This window comes from Colletotrichum phormii (genome assembly GCF_030913505.1).
Source record: "Colletotrichum phormii strain CBS 102054 chromosome Unknown BDP81scaffold_1, whole genome shotgun sequence".
NCBI lineage: Eukaryota > Fungi > Ascomycota > Sordariomycetes > Glomerellales > Glomerellaceae > Colletotrichum > Colletotrichum phormii.
In genome coordinates, this window is record NW_026851443.1 from 3,331,924 (window position 1) to 3,349,071 (window position 17,148).

Sequence of the window (17,148 nt, forward strand, 5' to 3'; positions counted from 1 at the left end):
AAGGTACACCCGTGAGTCTATTCGCGATGTTGGGCTTAGCGGCTTTGCCCCTGGCCACTCCCTCCCCGATGTCTCCGACATCGTCACTTAAACCCCCTGTATGAGATTCCCGCGATGGAGAGAAGAAAGATAGAAAAGGGAGAGCTCTTCACCTTGTTTCTCGTCTTTCCCTTTCCCTCTTCTTCTCTTCAGTATCTCTGATACCAATTACTTTCGCTAATACCTTCAATACCGCCCTCTTGTCTCGTTTGCTCTCCCACTCTATACACTCCCCCCTTTACTTTATAGTAAACATTCACTCTTTCTTCTATCCAGAGTAAACCACATCCCAAACACACACACACACACACAACACAATGCGCTACTCAACCCTCACACTCCTCGGCCTCGCAGCCGTCGCCCGCGCAACATGGGACGGCCAATTCAGCTACCCACCAGGCATCGAGCCTCTCGGCCTCGCCAACGGCAACGCAGACTTCAACATCAATACCTTTGGCCCCCTCACAGGCCCCCTCACAGGCCCCCCTCAGACTGCATCTCCGTCTGGCACCCTCCCCACCCAGACGTCTACATTGACGACTGCGACAGCAACAAGGAGCACGGCTGGCACTGGGTTCACCCAGGCAAGCCCACATGGGGAGGCGACGGCGGCCACAAGTGGAAGAAGCCCAAGCACACAAAGAAGCCCGGCTGCGACAAGTGCGAGCAGCCCACCGAGACCGAGACCGCCCCCTCGGCCCCGGAACCCACCGAAACCCCCGACCAGCCGGAGCAGCCCGAGCCCACCACCACGCCGCAGTCATGGAAGTGGACCACCTCCACAATTACCCAGACCGCCGTCTCCACAATCTACAGCTGCCCGCCCAGCGTCCCCAACTGCCCCGGCAACGGCGGCGGCACAATGTACGAGACCGTCACCGTCCCCGCCGTCGTGACAATCTGCCCCGTCCCCGTCGAGCCCAACCCAGGCCCGACCACCGCGCCTGTAGTACCCGTCGCTCCCCCGGCCACCACCGCGCCCGTAGTACCCGTCGCTCCCCCGGCCACCACCGCGCCCGCAGAACAGCCCGCGCCCAGCAACCCTTCCCCTCCCGAGACCCTCTCCTTCGTCGTCATCCCGCCCGTCTCGTCAAGCCCCCCCGAGGTTCCTGTCCCTCCCGTCTCCTCTGCTCCCCCTGCAGCCACAACGACCAAGCCTGATTCAGTCGGCACCGTCACTAGACCCAACCCGACCGCGACCACGAGCCGCGCCGTCGTCACTGCCGGTGCGGTGCAGAATGTTCAGCGCGCTGGTGGTGTCGTGGTCGCCGTGGTGGCTGCCGCTGCTGCCTTCATCTGAATGAAGTGCTCTTGCCTTTTTTGCCTTTTGCTTTTCATCATGTAACTAGAGAGAAAGACAATGCGTTGCAATTTGGTTGTGTTTTCAGGCATAGAGGGTGATATACCATGGGAACTTTGGGTACAATGGAACAAAATAGGGGTTAATGACTGGGGAATCAACGAATGGGAATTTTGGGGGGGTTTCACTCGGACAGGATGGGGTTGGCTCCTCGGGCTTCGCAACTTTGGGCGAAGGAGGATATCGGCTCTGGCGTCCGAAAAACCCAACTTAATTAGTTAAGGCTAATATAATGGGTTGCGTACTTTTGTTAAACAAATACTTGTTCCATGATCTCTATTCCTACTAGGTGCAACCAGTGAGAGAATCTTGGACTCGATTTCTCGCACCCAAGCTCAATACCGCGGGTCAACATGGCGACAGCGAGTATCCCTCACAGACTCAGAAGCTTTGTGCTCATCCGAAATCGTGTTGCCCTGGCTGTCGTTCTTTTGTCGCATGGCTCTGTTCGGGTGCTGCGGATCAACGGCAGATCTTCAGGTCGCGGGGTACCTTGAGTCGATCCGTTCTTGACATGACCCACTCTGCTGCTTCCCCCATTGACTCGCAGTGAAAAGTCACGCTCGCTGCATTGTCGATTAAGTTGCGGAGCGACTTTGTGGCTGCATAACCTCACAGATTGAACGCAATATGCTTATATTTGCGTTCAGGCCAGGTTGCGGATGGCTCGGAGGGCCGCGCATGAGTCGAGCGGATAAATGTGGTATTCAGGTGCTGACGGCTGACAGCACAGGCTCTCACTTGCGCGGACCTTTTCTGGCCCGGATGCCTTCAGTTGAGATCCATCCCGCAGGATCTTCGTTGAAGACCATGGATATAGTTCCTGAACGAGCCTGTTTCGAGTTTGGTGCATATTGTCGCCAGACGACAGGTCTTTGGTCCATAGGTCCGTGTTTCCACATCAGCATCTTTGTCGTATCTGATCCAATTCCTCAAGATGCTGCCAGCCGCTTTGCGACATCCTCCACGCGACGGCTGTCACCTAGAATATCTCTTGTGGTCTCTCGATCACGTCCCGCCATGCCAAGAATGACGAGCTTTTGGATCTGCCCGTCTTCGCTCATGAGCAATCTGCCCGCTCTGCCATCGGCCCATTCGATGCTGATCTGCTTGGCTTCGATGTCTGCAGCAACAATGCTTGTAACCGCCTGATCGGAGTCGTCTTCCTCGCTGCCGGCGCCAACCAGCCCAGCCGCCCTTTGCAGATCGCGAATCACGGCAGTGCGGTTGTGGTATCTCACGATTTCCCTCCTCAGCGTTCGCACAAAACGAGATAGGTCTTGGACCTTCTGATCTTCGGCGTCGGCAGGCTTGGGCGCAGGGAGATGACGAGCGGCCAGTGCAGCAAGCGGGATGCATGGAGGCACCGTATGGCGGTGAACTCGCAGATGTCGCGAGTCTTTGTACGGTCGATTGAGCATGACATAGTATGGTCGTCGGAACTTGGCGTCGGACATAATTTCGATGCGAATGCCGAGAACGCTGCCTCGATCGACGGCATTGGGGTCGGGATCTTTGACCTTGAAGGTAGATATGGTTGCGCAGGTTCTGTACAGACATTGCTGGTCGTGCGCATCTTGGGCTTTGGATCGGGAGAGGACTTGGTCGCGGACGGCCTTGGATTCTGGAGGGAGTGCAATCGCGCTGCGTTTCTCGTTGTCCTCTTTGAGGGCGTTTCGTATCGAATCGGATGAGATGAGGGCTGTGGCCTGGACCTTCAATTCCTTCTTCAACGAGGCGGCTGGGCGCATCGTAAGTCAGCATCTGAGCAAGAATAGTGGTGGAAAATGACTACCTTTAGCTCGGAGGTCATTGATCTCCTGTTCGAGAGCCTTTGCGACAGCATCTGGGAGTTCACCAGACATTTCTTCTGTCGCGGATGTAAAAGAGAGGGAAATGCAGTTTGTTTGGCTGGGAGAGCGCAATCGTCGTAGTCGTCGATGACGTGATGGGGATCTTCGACGCGGTTGACGCGTCTTGGTGAAATTGACAATTGAATTGGTTGCCAAGCAGCGCAGTGCAAGACACTTGAACCCAGTCAACAAAGACTCCGTACCGACAGCGCGGAATGCGACCCGCGGGGAAGCTTATCTAAGCTGTTATCTTATCAACAATCATGGGCGCCAAATGAGGCATGGCGCCAGGGGTCCCAAGGGAGCTCGCCGGGCGGCGGGTGGCTTTCCCACTCGAGTGGAGCGCGTCTGGATCTGGATAAGCTTCTTTGAATCTTCTCCCCCAACTTCGCTTCACCCCCGAGGTATCGTCGCAGCAGAAACACCTTTTCTTGTGGTCTTGATCTGCTTCTGTCAAATTTACTACTTCTCGGTCCACTTGGGACTTGGGTTCTTTTTCTTGTCGTATCTCATTCTTATCTATCCTTACCATCATTTTCCAGACCCCGCAACGACCAACTCGACCACGATTCATTCCCTCTTTGCCACTGGCGTGGTTCTCAAAAGTGTCAAAGGCCACGGTTGCGCTTCCACTCTTCCCGGAACATCGCCCTTTTCCACCCTTTCTTCTACCAACCAAATCCGCGCGCTCAAAAACAAGCTCTCGATCGTTTGGTTGCCTAGCGTCATACCGACTGTCATTGGTCTAAGCTGTTATTTAAGACAACGTCGCCTTGACTGCCACGGACTCTGCTCCACCCCGCCCTCGACCCTGTCTAGGTGGTCCTCGCTGGACAGACAAAGAACCTTTTTTCCTTTACTCACGACTCCCGACTTGTCGCATAAAGTCTTTTTTTCTTTCTCCCAAACAACCTCTGACGTTTCGATACAAACGCTCTCAACCGAGACCTCGAATACCATTGCATACTAGCATTGCGCCGCAAGCTCCAACCGAGACATCCCTCAACTACAAGCCAAGCACAAATGAGCGTCCGAACACGCCGAAACAAGTCCGTCAAGCGAAAAGCTTTGGCCGATCTAGCTGTAGACACAGACGGCACGAACGGTCACGCCAACGGCGCGATGAACCAGAACAACGTTGAGTTCCGGCGGAAGGCGACGACTCCCGGCTCCGACACTGTAACCGCGAACCTCATGTCGCGCGAATCCTTCACCCTCGACGACCCCGTTCCGAAGACTCCCATCGCCAATAACCATGGCTTCTTCGAGTTGCCGTTGCAGGACCAGAGGAACTTCCTCTTGCTGGTGCTCCTGTACTTCCTACAGGGTGTGCCCATGGGTCTCGCGGGTGGTTCAGTGCCCTTCCTAATGAAGGACCACATGTCATACAGCGAGATTGGAATCTTTAGTTTAGCTTCATACCCATACTCGCTGAAGCTTCTCTGGAGTCCCATCGTTGATGCGGTCTGGAGCCCCAAGGTCGGACGCAGAAAGAGCTGGATTCTCCCCATCCAGCTGCTTTCAGGACTGGGTATGCTCTGGCTTGGGTCTACAGTCGAGAACATGATGGCCAACACCGGCAAACCCGGAGGCCCTACCGTGTGGAACTTCACCGGCTGGTGGTTCTTCCTTGTCTTTATGTGCGCCACTCAAGATATCGCTGTAGACGGCTGGGCTTTGACTCTCCTGACGCCCGGCAATGTGTCTTACGCATCTACTGCGCAGACCGTCGGTCTCACTGCCGGTCACTTCTTGTCCTACACAGTCTTTTTGGCCTTCAACTCCAAGGACTTTGCAAACCGCTACTTCCGCAGCTCTCCCCTGGACCACGGTCTCATGTCCCTTGGCGGATACCTGACTTTCTGGGGCTGGGCGTACATTGCCATCACCCTCGGGCTCTCTCTCTTCAAGCGTGAGGAGAGAACCAAGAATGAGGACGGTATTTGGGATGTGTACAAGATCATGTGGGGTGTTCTCAAGTTGAAGAACATCCAGACCATTATCATTGTTCATCTCATTGCCAAGATTGGATTCCAGGCCAACGACGCAGTCACCAACCTGAAGCTCATTGACAAGGGCTTCGGCCAGGAGAACATGGCGCTGACGGTTCTCATCGATTTCCCCTTTGAAATTGCGCTTGGCTACTACGCCGGCAAGTGGTCTCAGGAATACACGCCCATGCGCCTATGGTGCTGGGGTTTCATGGGCCGCCTCGTCGCTGCTCTCATTGCCCAGTTCACTGTTACCATTTTCCCGGCTGGCGGCGTTACTTCTTGGTACATGCTCGTCGTCATTGGCGAGCATGTCTTTTCGACCTTTACAAACACGGTCATGTTTGTCGCCGTCTCTGCTTTCCACGCTAGAATCGCAGACCCCGTCATCGGCGGCACTTATATGACTCTCTTGGCCACGTAAGTTCTTCCATGGACACCCTTGCAACTGATTTTCTTTGCTAATATGGTCACCGCAGCGTCTGCAACCTTGGCGGTACTTTCCCGCGCTTCTTCGTCTTGCGTCTTGTCGACTACTTCACCGTCGCGACCTGCAAACCCGGCAACCCCGCGGATTTGAACGCCCTCAAGGGCCCCGTCATCACCGACCCCTTTTCTTGCTCCCTGCAGCCAGAAAAGGAGAAGTGCGTCAACGGTGGCGGCACGTGTGAGATGGTGCGCGACGGATACTACTTTGTCAACATCATCTGCGTCATCTTCGGCGTGGTCACGTTCTTGCTTTACATCCGACCGAGGGTCCTGCATCTGCAGTCACTCCCCATGAGAGCTTGGCGTTTGGCGCCGTCGTCCAAATAAGGGAAACAAGCTTGCGCTGTACAGAAAACCCGGGGGGTGTGTACATATATCATATAAAACACCACGTAGCGCGCATGGTTTGGAGGGCCTTCCATAGAGAGCGAGACAGAGAGAAAAGAGAGAGAAGCAATTGTACTTGATACACTTTTTTATTACCATTTGATGCGCGCTATGCCGTTATATACGTGACGCTTGCCAAAATGTCTTTGCCAGAAACCCTGAAATCCTTGCTCCGTCGCTGGCACACACTCTCTCTTTCTGCCTCTACTTCTGCAGCGACTCAATGTGCTGCGAATGTAAATCCTGCACAGCAGGGATAATCAAGCTCTCAATCTCCATCTCGGGGTCACTCTCCGGCAGCGCGCTGGGATCAAGCGGCTTATCCTCCCAGGTACCACCACTCTCATCACCGCCGCCGGCGGGCGTCTTGCGCTGGACGCTCGGCACGCGAACCCACCGGTCCGCCCTTCCGGGCGCGACGAAGACGACTTCCCACTTGCGCGTGGACAGCAGGTTGCCGATGACGAGGTGGTGCTGGTACCGGTCGAGAGAGTATTTGGCCTTGTGCACGAGGATGGCCGGGTCCGTCTCGAGCTTGAAGCTGACGACCATGCCCTGCGGGGCCCAGCCGTCGACGAGGTTCTGGAGGAATTTGGGGACGGGGTCGAGGTCGATTACGAGGGATTTGGATTTGGCTACTTTGGTGGAGTCGAAGTTGTCGAAAGCTTCTTCGTCTTCTGCGTTGGAGGTGTTGCTGTTGCCGTTGCTGGTGCTGGTTCCGGCGGGTTTGGCTGTGGTAGTCGCTGTAGCTGATCCTGCTCCTGCTCCAGCTCCAGAGAAAGAGTCCGTGGCGTTGGTAGACTGGATCTTGTGCTCGGCCATCCTATCTTGAGGTAGGAAGAAGTCAGACACCGCGGCGGCGAGGTAGAGGAGCGCCGACGGGCCCAAGGGTCTCAACAAGCCCGCAATAGCGCGCAGCTCAAACAAATAATCCGTAATCGTAGTAAACGGCAGCATCAGCAACATGTTACCCCTCTTGGCGGCGGTATACTTGCGCAGCACAGCACGCATGCGCTCCTGATGCGCCGCGTTCGCGACGACAGTACCATCCTCGCCCTCGGCCAAGAAATCCAAAAAGCAATCCGTGGCGTGGGAGTAGTGGCGCGAGTACGGCTGCAGCGAGAATTGGCGGTGCAAAAAGATGACGGCGTAGCCGGCCTCGAGAAAGTACTCGGCCGAGGTGGCGCCGCGGGTCCCCGCGGAGAAGTTGTCGATGAAGCGGACCGTCTGCTTCTCGAGGGGCACGGTGGTGCCGCCCGAGGTGACGAGGACGATGCGTCGGCTGGAGGCGGCGTGGTGGTCTATGAAGGAGCGGGCGGCGGCGACGTGGGATTCGAGGTTTCTGGGGGGCGGTTGGGAGGAGAAGTAGGCGTCTTCTTGGCGTTCTGCCGTTTCTGTGGGGAGCGACATTTTTTTTTTGGGCAGAGTTGTGTATAATAAAAAGGTGATGTGAATGAAACCTCCTGGGCGAGTAGCCGCGCTGTTTATGTGTTGAGTGATATGTGGTGGTGAGATTTATGAGACCTTGGTGACAGGGAGAATTGGTTGGTGTGACATGGGCGGTCCTGACGTATGAGTAAGACCTGGGAAGTATTAGTAGGTAACTTTATATACAAGTTTGTTATCTCCGGTAGCCATATTCATCCTCATTCATGTCCAAACGTAGGGCGTATAAGGCGTATGAGAGATAAGAGCCCATCTCCTTTACTCGGCTCATAAGCTCCGCCGGACCTCGGTCCTCCGGCGCCCATTCTCTCATATGACGTGTCTTACACGTAAAACTCACCTTGAAAGTTCAGTGTCTCTAGAAGTTCAAAGAGTACAGTCTTGCAGCATGTATGAGAGGAATGTGTCGAAACGTTCTATCTCTGAAACTTTCGTACCACAAAGATTATTGAAAACGCAAAGAAACACCACAAACGACAGAGGAAAGGGAACGCAGCGAGGGTTTTAAACCGTCGTTTCCAGGCGCCGGTTCGGTTCCTCCGCACGGGCCGAAGGAGGCCCGCGCCCCACCGACCCGCACCTCCGGGATGGAATCTGCTGCGGATTTCTGGGAACGTATTTGCTTCGGGGCTTCGCAACGACGTCCCGTCGGCCTTCACGTCGTTCCAACCGCGGTTCAATCTCAAATCTCAACACAAGTGACTCAGAACCGCTATCATTCGATGTTCATTCGGCACCGATAGCCGATGATCAGAGCTTCCCGTTTGGAATGAAAAAACAAAACAGGTAAACGTGAGGTAAGCTTACATCATTACAATGTACTCCGTGTCTAGCTTCATTAGGTATATGTACAATTCGCATCATAATTGCCTTTTTGATATGCCATCCCTCTTTATGTGCCAAGACCTCGAAATTACCGTTACTCCGAAGTACGCCAACCCGACTCTCCTTCTCTTTCTTTCCTTCGTCTAAAAATTGGCCCAAATATTCTTCCCAACGCATACAAACTTGGCAGCCATGAGCGCCACCAAGGCCAAAACATAAATCAGCCCGGTGAAGATGATGAGACCCCAATACTTGCCCCCCGTCGCCGTGACGATCTCACCACCGATGGGAATGCCAATCAGACACGCGACCGAGACGGCAGTATACGTTGTGGAATAGTACCGCCCATAATGCTGCGTCTTGCACAGCCGCCCGACGCACACGGGGCTAATACTGATATTGTTCCCGCTCGCGAACCCAAACAGCACGGCGAAAACCACCACGCCCGCCGCCGTCGAACCCGCGGGCAACCAGACCGCCAGACACGCAATAATGGACAACACGATAGCGGCCATATTGCTGTTAAACGGCCCAGCCTTATCAGCCCACCACCCGGGCAGCGCCCTACCGAGGACGCTGCCAGCATTAAGAATAGGCAAGATGGAAAACGCAAAGGACTCGCTGAACCCTTCGCTGAGCGTGTAACTCGAGATATACGTCAGCGGGATAAACAGCGCAAACTCCATGAGGAAGATGCCCGCCGTCGTGAGACTAAACGCCGCGCTGCGGAAGATGCGCGGGTCCGGGTGCGGGCTCGCGTTGCGCGCCGGCGGGAGGCGCGAGCGAATTAGGAAATTGGAGGCGCCGCAGAGGGCGAGGCAGATGAAGCCGACGGCGCGGATGGTCCAGCCCCAGCCGATGACGGGGAAGAGGGACTTCATCATGAGGGGGAAGACGATGCCGCCGATGGAGCCGCCGGTGGAGGCCATGCCTGTGGCGAAGCCGCGGCGGCGCTTGAACCAGTGGCCTACGGCTGCGATGGAGGGGGTGAAGACGAGGGAGCTGCCGAGGCCGCAGAGGATGCCGAAGGCGAGCATAAAGTGCCAGTATACTTGGGAGGGGGTGTGTTAGCGCGCGTCTTTATGTTTTTGGTCCTCTCTCTCGGGGATGTGGTTTGAAGGTGGTCTGTCTGGGTGGGAGGAGTGATGTGATGAGGCAGCATGGTTGGTGTCTGAGTGTGTGTGTGTGTGTGTGTGACTTACCAGTACAGATGCTCAGCAACATAACGCCGATAACGAGACACACCGTCCCAGCGAGAACAAGCCACCGCGGCCCATACTGATCAAACACGGGCCCGATATAAATACCCCCAAAGAAGCAGAGGAACGTGTACACGGAAAAGACCCACCCAATCGTTCCCTCGCTGTACCCCTTGAGCTGGTGCGTCGCAATGTACGTCTGGAAGATGGCAATGCTGTTCATGATGCCCAGGGCCGAGAACAGCGCCAGCCAGGACCCCAGCACGACGGACCACGCCCGGAGCCCGCCCTCGGGATAGGCCTCTTCCTCTGCTATCGTCGAGGCACCGCCCGCGGTGTCGGTGCGGTGGATGTAGTTGCCGTCATCGTCGGTTGTGTCACCGGCACCCCCTTCTCCTTCTCCTCCGATTTCCTTGCTGTAGGCGGCATTATTGTTCTTGTTGTTGATGAAGTCGTTGTTGCGTTGGTGGTGGTGGTAGTTGGCGCCGCCTGCGCCGGCGACGGCGTTGGAGACGGAGGGAATCAGGTCGTTGCCTATGACTGCCGCGGCGCCGTCGTGGGCTGCGCTCTCTGTCTTGCTGGGGAGCGGGTAGTCATAGTTGCTGTAGTCCGGTTCGGGAGCGATGTGCTCGCCTTGGCGGGCTGTGGAAGCCTTTTCTGGGTCCATGTGGGATGGATGGACGGCTGGATGAAGTAAGGACAGAAGAGGAGAGAGAGCGAGAATAAGAGAGCGAGGCTCTGTATTATGTCTCGTGCTGGCCTGTTTCTTTTGGGTAATCCCCCCTCAATCTTCAGATCTTCTTCTTCCCTCTTTCTGGTTTGACTTTCGCCTTGCAGTTTTGCAACCCTGCTGGCCACGTTTCTCCCTCCTGCTTCCGTTGACTTGTCTTTGCCTCGGATTTCAGTCTTGTACACGGTACTCTGATCCTCTTTTCTCCGTACACAATCTTCAGTCCTAGCCTTCAAAAACCTCTCAGTCCTTTTCAAGCGAGACTCGATGTGCAAAAGTACTGGCGGTAACAAGGTTGTCGAAGCTTTGACAGATGCCCGTCTCTTATAAAACAGGTTCTCAACTCGAGGAGGCGAAAAGAGTGTCGACTAATACCAACACTACCCTCCGCGGGCCGTTGCGAGAGAGAGAGAGAGAGAGAGAGAGAGAGAGGTAAAGCGGATCAACGAACCTACTTGTACTTTTTTCTTACTAGTTCCCTTTCGCCTCTTCGCTCTTTCGGCTAGAGATGGGCCTGGTCTGGGGGAGTAGATGGGTAAGTAGTAGGGGTTCGGTCGTTCGTTTGGTGTGTGTGTAGACGAGGTGTGTTGTTGGGTTAGGTGATTTGATGCAATTATCCAGTCATTTCCAAACCAATCAAGAGACCCAAGCAGCCAAGGTACGCACACGGACTTCGCTTCAAAAGGACCATGGAACCATTCTCGGAAGAGGCAAAGTGTACAAGTCATGTAGTCATGTAATGCAAAGGGCGGTGGGAACGCAAGAGGGAAGAGAAGGGAAAACTTTTTTCTTTACCCCAGGTTTGCCTCCCAGGGGTCCTGCGAACAACGGGGAACGGACAACCGATAGCCGTTCGTTGTGTGAATAAGGTAGGTTCCCAGCTTCCTTTACTAAGGTAGGCCGGGATGGGGCACATGGACCTAACTAGCTAGCTTTTCGGGGTTCGTAAGGTATTACCATATTACTAGAAGAGAAAAAGGATTCGCGGTCTCGCGTTTTCTTCATGGGAGTTATTCGATGTGGGTAATTCAACCGAACCATCATACCCCGGTCAGCCTCTTTTCTCTCTCTCATCTTTTCCGCATGTCTTTCAACGTCGACAAGACCTCAAGCCACGCGCAGCCTCTCTTCTTTTCCTTTTAGGTTTCTTCTACGGAGTACGCTTTACAGAATTAAGGCTATTAGCATAATATTGGTGGGAATAAAGTAAAGCAGTAAACCCCAGGAAAATGGTCATGTTGTCTGTTGACATGTGCCCTTCTCTGACAAGTTCATGGTAGTCAAGGGCGTCGGGGCGGCTCAAGACGAAGTCGCGAGATAAAAGAAACTGACCAATGGCGTATTTCAATTAGTCGTTGAAAACCTCGCTCCGGGAAGGTCTGGACTCTGGGCCGATTCTCGGCCTCTAAAAAAAAACCCCCCCACCACCGAAACCAAATGAATCAGCTTTTTGCCCAGCAGACCACATCCGAACCCATGACACTTTTGTTCCAACACCGAACTTGTCTGAGTCTGTGAGACAGCGCAGATCCGTAGACACATACTCGGAACACTCTCTCCTCAGTGCTGCTGGATGGGTGTAGAGCCGCATAATGCAAGAATGCCTCACAAAGACGACTACCTACCCCCCCAAAGGGGGGAAACTTACCTTGTACAGCATACACGGTATACCGCACTATCGAGATTTCTCTCATTCCCCTACGGGTATTCCCTCGCCTAACTACCTACCTAGCTTTCCGGCTCCCGCTTCTCCACACAAAAAAAAACACCACCAACCACATATTATCGAACAACGCAATCATGACATTATCTCGAAGCGCTATGGATGAATATTCCTCTGATCTTCCAATAATGCTGCCCCCAACAAAAATGTCTTTCTACAATCGAGATCTAGAGAGACACAAAATGCGCATCTTTACTCGAATCAGAAAAAGTCCATGACACCGTCAACCATATAACAGCAACAATTAAAAAAGAGTGGTGATTTCACCGTGACTGAATCACCGAATCCATGACCGCTCGTAAACGAAACATCATGACTGCCAATACCTCACATACCAGACTATCCGTAGTGAGGTGCACATATGAGAACGGAAAAGAGTCATCAAGCACTAATGAACCTACGCGGCATCCGGCCGATAGCGGAACCACACTCTTTCAAAAGTTCTGACTGCTCAACACCCCCCGAACGGTTCGGTTCCCGCCAACCGCCGACGCTTCACAGCATCCCTCGCAATGCTCGCGTGTCCCGCCGCCCACGCCGGCTCCGGCCGCTTTCAACCCTCGGAAACGACCCCCCCCCCCGCCGCTTCAAAGTACTGTATAGTTTCCCGCCGCTCTCTGGTACACTCTGATACTTTACCGTGACCCCAGCCTTAGCCCGCGCCTCAAGCCTCGAGCCTCACTTGCTTACAGTATACGGATACAACCGCTCAAATCTGATCTGTGCATAAATCATTACCTGATACTCCATGCTCGGTACTATGATGGCGGCTCATTCGAGGTACCTCACCCACCCGTCCACCCGTAACCAGATCTCATCAACCTACGGATCACCCAAAACTTCCCAAAGTGCCTTTTCGGATGCTGGTACCTCCCACGTGCCTCTCGAACGCTTTCCCTCTCTCATATAAACAAGGTCCTGGCCAGCTTCTATATTGCCCTGGCACGTGCCAGCTAGCCTCGTCTCGTCCATCTCACATCCACATCACGGAGAATCCCGCGCCAAAAAAGCCGCCGCATGTTCTGTGACCTGTCTCCTCCTCATCCCCGCCATCACACACTTCCTTTCAGGCTCTCTCTCACCTTACCTACGTGCCTACCTATCCTTCTCATGCTCCCCTCTCACTTCCCCTTTAGTACTAAACCACACCTGTCAACCTAGCCGGCCCCAATCCTCTTTGGGACGGAACCGGCAAAGTGGAGCACCACAGACGTGTACCTTCAATATCCGTGAGGGAAGGTATCCGTCCAATTCCATAGCCAAGCAAAAAGCTGAAGGGGAAAAGCCTGCAATTGGCCCTTTGAAAGGAACAGGGTACCGGACCCAGCGCCGTAGGTAACCTCACATCGCACACGCACACACGCGCGCGGATGAACATCCGATAATTAACCCAGAACGCAGAGTAATAACACAACCTGGATCAAGCCGCCAAAAGAAGTACACAACCTGGGTGACGAAAGAACTTGATGGGTTCGGGTTGCTGTCGCAGAGTCGCAAGTTGTCGGGCCATCGCAAACCCGTCGAACCGATATTTAGCCTTCTTCTCGGTCCTTCTCATGGCAATCTGGCCAACCTTCTCTCTCTCTAGTCTCTAAGTTTTGAGGCTCCCAAAAGTCTGACTGACCATGCTCAAAGTTCAGAGAACATGGACCTTGGAACTTCTTCGGAACCGCAAGTCGGAACCCATAACCACGTCGGCCGAACACCGACCGATCGACCGCTCGCTCTCGTGACTGGTCCTGTCGCTACTGTTGCTAGCTGGCTGCCGCCGCAAACAACAAACGGATAAAAAAGTCCATCGTGATCCCCCTTTTCCCTCTCCCCGCTCCTAGACACGCGCGCCGTCTGAAAGAGGGGGGGAATAAGCACAGATGGGAAAGGGTACCCGCTACGTCAGAGCTTTCCCCCCCAATTCTCCCAACAACCCCTCATCAACGATCGAGATCGTATTGTCTCTTGATCTTGGCCCTCGAGGTTCATCGCTCTGGTGGTCCCCCATTGTGTCTCTCTTTTTCTCCTGTCCCCAGCCACCATTCTCTTACCGCCCTTTATTGTTTTTTTCCCCCCTCGCCTGCAGCTGGTTTAGTTGCCTGCCGGCACCTAGCCTTGTGTAGGTACCCATATTCAAAGGTACTGTCCGTACTGTGGTACTCCGTACGCCTTCATGGAATCAATCTTCCCCTTTCCGAAAAGACACCACGTGCCACAAACACTCAGTCCTCCATGGCGTTGACGCTGCGTCAGAAATTACACTCTCGCCTGATTACTTATCGATTTCTCGTGTCTTTCTGTCCAATATTCTCTCCCCTGTCGGCCAACCGTGATTAACATCTGATCATTAGAGGTAAGAGGCAAGGGCACGTTTAAATGCAGCACTCGGCCCGAGGCATCGTACGTCTGCACGCCCGGTAGGGCTAGAAAGGCTGGGAACATGAGATATCGTCCGTCACCCTCGAGCGACCGTTGGAAAAGGGAAAAAAGCACACCGCAGACCGGGGGGAAACAGAACGAAATAGAACAAAAATTAGCCCAGAAAGAGGTCCCCGTAGTTTGGTACGGATACCTCATTCTTCACTAGGTACCAACGTACAAGGGACAAACACCCCTGGACTACCTTAGTGCTTCGGCATGGACCACACCCTCTCATCAGTGCGCATCATGACGTTTTGATCGAGACATTCTCATTTGACGTACAGCCGGAAGAGGATGAAAAGAAAGCCAGCCCATCTCATCCCAGTAGACCTTTTTGCGGGTTGATACTGTCACAGGGCTCGACTTGAAAGTTTAAAGCTCAGTTCTTGATGTGTAAGATGAAAGGCCGGTCACATGCTTGAGTCCAAAGAGGTATTCACCCTAAGGCGAACGAAGCACTGAATAATGTCGTTCTGTATTCCAGAGTAGGCTCACTGTTCCTTTTGTGTAATGCGAAGCGACTCGGCAAATGCCGTATAATTCGAGTTCGTTAGAATATCACGATACCTCGCCATCATGTCTGAATGTTTTGCCTCGCCTCAAATTCGTGAAGAGACTCGTCTTGTTGGCTCTTTTCTTTTGCGTGCTGCCCCTTTCCGGGCATAGTAAATCTCCGAAAGGCATAATCGGTGTCCGCAGATGCGACGTCGTGCTCCCTTTCTGCCCGTGCAACCGCTGAACATGAAGTCGGGCATTCGATGCCTCCCGCACCCGTCTTTCCAACTTCTTGCCGTGTCCCCTTCCTCGCCCCGTTGTGGAACCTTAAACGAGCCATGATGTGTCAGGGCCGGCGTCGCTGCTTGTTCAAAGTTGTATAGCCGTGATACTCCCAATGGCCCGTGATCTCCCGGTTCCACGCAGAGTACTGTTGTCGAAGAAAGACTGTCGCCATGGGCAGGACCTAGACCCATCATGCCGCTGAGTAATACGCGGCCAATATGTAGATATTGCCGTCTCGAGCGTTGCTGATCAGTTTTTGAAAACGCCTTCGTCATGCGAGCCCAACTGCTTCGCCCATTCGTAAGCATCGTCCGTCATACCTGCCATGCAAAGACATGTCGGCCTTCCATAATATGCATCGTGCATCATCTCGGTTTCGTCGTATCATCGTTTAGTAGTCGCTTGAGAGGAACCTCTGACTCATGGTGGTGTACGCCATCGACGCCGTCCTGTAGTTCTCCATCCACAGCACCATCCATCTCCCCGTCCACCAGCCCATCCATCTTGATCGACTCAGCGGGGCCAGACTGACTACGCTCGATAGAGATGAAGGCTTCGATCTGAAGTCTTATCGTATCAAGAAAGGCCAAGCGAGCCGTTGCGTCGAGTTTGGAAACCGCCGTTTTTCTGATATCTTGGAGTCAGCCAGTGCCACGGGACATGAAGAAGCCATGAGGCTGAGTGTGATATACAATAACTCGAGTAGGGAGGAAAGATCTTCTGCAGGAGGGTCTTGGTGGTTCGTGCCAGAACCTGGTGCCCCCGATGCAGGGGGTTCAGCTTGTGCAGAAGCCAGCTGGATGAGCAGGTCGGCGTTTTTAATGAACTTGACCAGGTCGTCCAGATCGGTTTCTATATTCAGAGTCCGCATCCGCCTGATAATTTCGACGGATTCCGGCTCGGAGCGCTTGGATAGGAGGCGGAAGAGCTCTTCAAAGAGAGAAAGGCGGCGTTGAAGCTCCTCGTGTTTTGTTTTCAGGGCAGCGAAGCGTGTGACGTCGGGACCAGCATCGTACTCGCAGCGGGTGCGACCCATGCCCGCGCACAAGGAACACACAGGACGTTGACCATCGCATTTTGATTTCCTGCGGCGACATGAGGTGCAGGCAATTTTTGTCTGGGGACGTCGTCTTGGTGCAGAAGACGTGGTACCAGTGGCAGATTGCGGGGTTGTCTCCCGTTCCGACGAGGCACTGCTGGCTGCTGTTGGGCCCGCAGGTAAAAGCTCGCGTTGTGGTTTCATCGTGAGCGTTGCCACAGGACCATGGGCAGGCCTGGTGGGCAACCGAGATGGCCACAAACAGTGGAAAAGGAGGCGTAGATATTATGGGCGTAGGCGTGTAGCTGGTACGGCGAGGTCTGCGTATTCGTCGTAGCAATTGAAATGGCGCGGGTGGACGAATTGAGAGAGGGCACAGCCAGAGCCAGAGCCAGAGCGGGCCTCAACCGCCAGACCAGATCCGCCCGCCGCGTCGCTCGGTAAGTCTCAGTCGTTTTGACGGTGCGTATCATACTGCCGACCCGCTGGCCATGTTGGAAGTGGTTGAATCGTTCTCGTTATCGTCGTGGTGTTATTTTGCTGTTGCAGGTGTTTGGAAGTGCTGACAAGGCCCGTCCCGTCGAGTAGTTTCTCAATTTCTTGGGAGCTCGTGAGGTAGAAAGGTATGACGAAATGGATGGACAAGACGGTGGCCCTCAAGCCAAATCCCCGTGCCCGTTGCTGGCTGGGCCACTTGGATTGTTCCGGTGCCGGGAAAGCTGCCGCGATTCCCTCTAGGTAAATAAGAAAACCAAAAAGGGAAGAAATGAAAAATAATATTAATAAACGAAAACCACATAAAAGAGGTTAAGTTTGGCTCGCAAAGCTCCCCAAAGCCATGGAATCGTCTGGCCATGGCCAGGCCAGCCCATTAG

General features: G+C 54.1%; 7 protein-coding genes across 7 annotated transcripts; 2 read left to right on the plus strand and 5 right to left on the minus strand.

Moving 5' to 3' along the window:
* Positions 1-226: 226 nt before the first annotated feature.
* BDP81DRAFT_487350 (uncharacterized protein) lies at positions 227-976 on the plus strand (the record flags this gene model as incomplete). The annotated part of the gene is made up of 1 exon (XM_060595219.1): positions 227-976. A coding segment is annotated over one exon (750 nt), but the record flags the coding sequence as incomplete, so codon positions are not given.
* Positions 977-2,331: 1,355 nt separating this feature from the next.
* On the minus strand, positions 2,332-3,264 carry BDP81DRAFT_305978 (cenp-O kinetochore centromere component; the record flags this gene model as incomplete). The annotated part of the gene is made up of 2 exons (XM_060583230.1): positions 2,332-3,140; positions 3,195-3,264. The coding sequence occupies 2 exons, from the start codon at positions 3,262-3,264 to the stop codon at positions 2,332-2,334; spliced, it is 879 nt and encodes a 292-aa protein (XP_060452120.1).
* Positions 3,265-4,275: 1,011 nt separating this feature from the next.
* Positions 4,276-6,059, plus strand: BDP81DRAFT_444679 (acetyl-CoA transporter 1; the record flags this gene model as incomplete). The annotated part of the gene is made up of 2 exons (XM_060591866.1): positions 4,276-5,663; positions 5,723-6,059. The coding sequence occupies 2 exons, from the start codon at positions 4,276-4,278 to the stop codon at positions 6,057-6,059; spliced, it is 1,725 nt and encodes a 574-aa protein (XP_060452121.1).
* Positions 6,060-6,238: 179 nt separating this feature from the next.
* Positions 6,239-7,974, minus strand: BDP81DRAFT_15161 (DNA/pantothenate metabolism flavoprotein). Its single transcript, XM_060581907.1, has 2 exons — positions 7,906-7,974; positions 6,239-7,702 (listed from the first exon to the last, which is right to left on the minus strand). The coding sequence occupies exon 2, from the start codon at positions 7,527-7,529 to the stop codon at positions 6,324-6,326; it is 1,206 nt and encodes a 401-aa protein (XP_060452122.1). The 5' UTR covers positions 7,530-7,702; positions 7,906-7,974; the 3' UTR covers positions 6,239-6,323.
* Positions 7,975-8,272: 298 nt separating this feature from the next.
* On the minus strand, positions 8,273-10,736 carry BDP81DRAFT_414131 (major facilitator superfamily transporter). The gene is made up of 2 exons (XM_060589338.1): positions 9,593-10,736; positions 8,273-9,441 (listed from the first exon to the last, which is right to left on the minus strand). The coding sequence occupies exons 1-2, from the start codon at positions 10,254-10,256 to the stop codon at positions 8,534-8,536; spliced, it is 1,572 nt and encodes a 523-aa protein (XP_060452123.1). The 5' UTR covers positions 10,257-10,736; the 3' UTR covers positions 8,273-8,533.
* Positions 10,737-14,831: 4,095 nt separating this feature from the next.
* BDP81DRAFT_15201 (uncharacterized protein) lies at positions 14,832-15,672 on the minus strand. The gene has a single exon (XM_060581909.1). The coding sequence runs from the start codon at positions 15,540-15,542 to the stop codon at positions 15,054-15,056; it is 489 nt and encodes a 162-aa protein (XP_060452124.1). The 5' UTR covers positions 15,543-15,672; the 3' UTR covers positions 14,832-15,053.
* BDP81DRAFT_15192 (uncharacterized protein) lies at positions 15,445-16,671 on the minus strand. The gene is made up of 2 exons (XM_060581908.1): positions 15,927-16,671; positions 15,445-15,861 (listed from the first exon to the last, which is right to left on the minus strand). Exons 1-2 carry the CDS (start codon positions 16,475-16,477, stop codon positions 15,600-15,602), a joined length of 813 nt encoding a protein of 270 aa, XP_060452125.1. The 5' UTR covers positions 16,478-16,671; the 3' UTR covers positions 15,445-15,599.
* Positions 16,672-17,148: the final 477 nt, after the last annotated feature.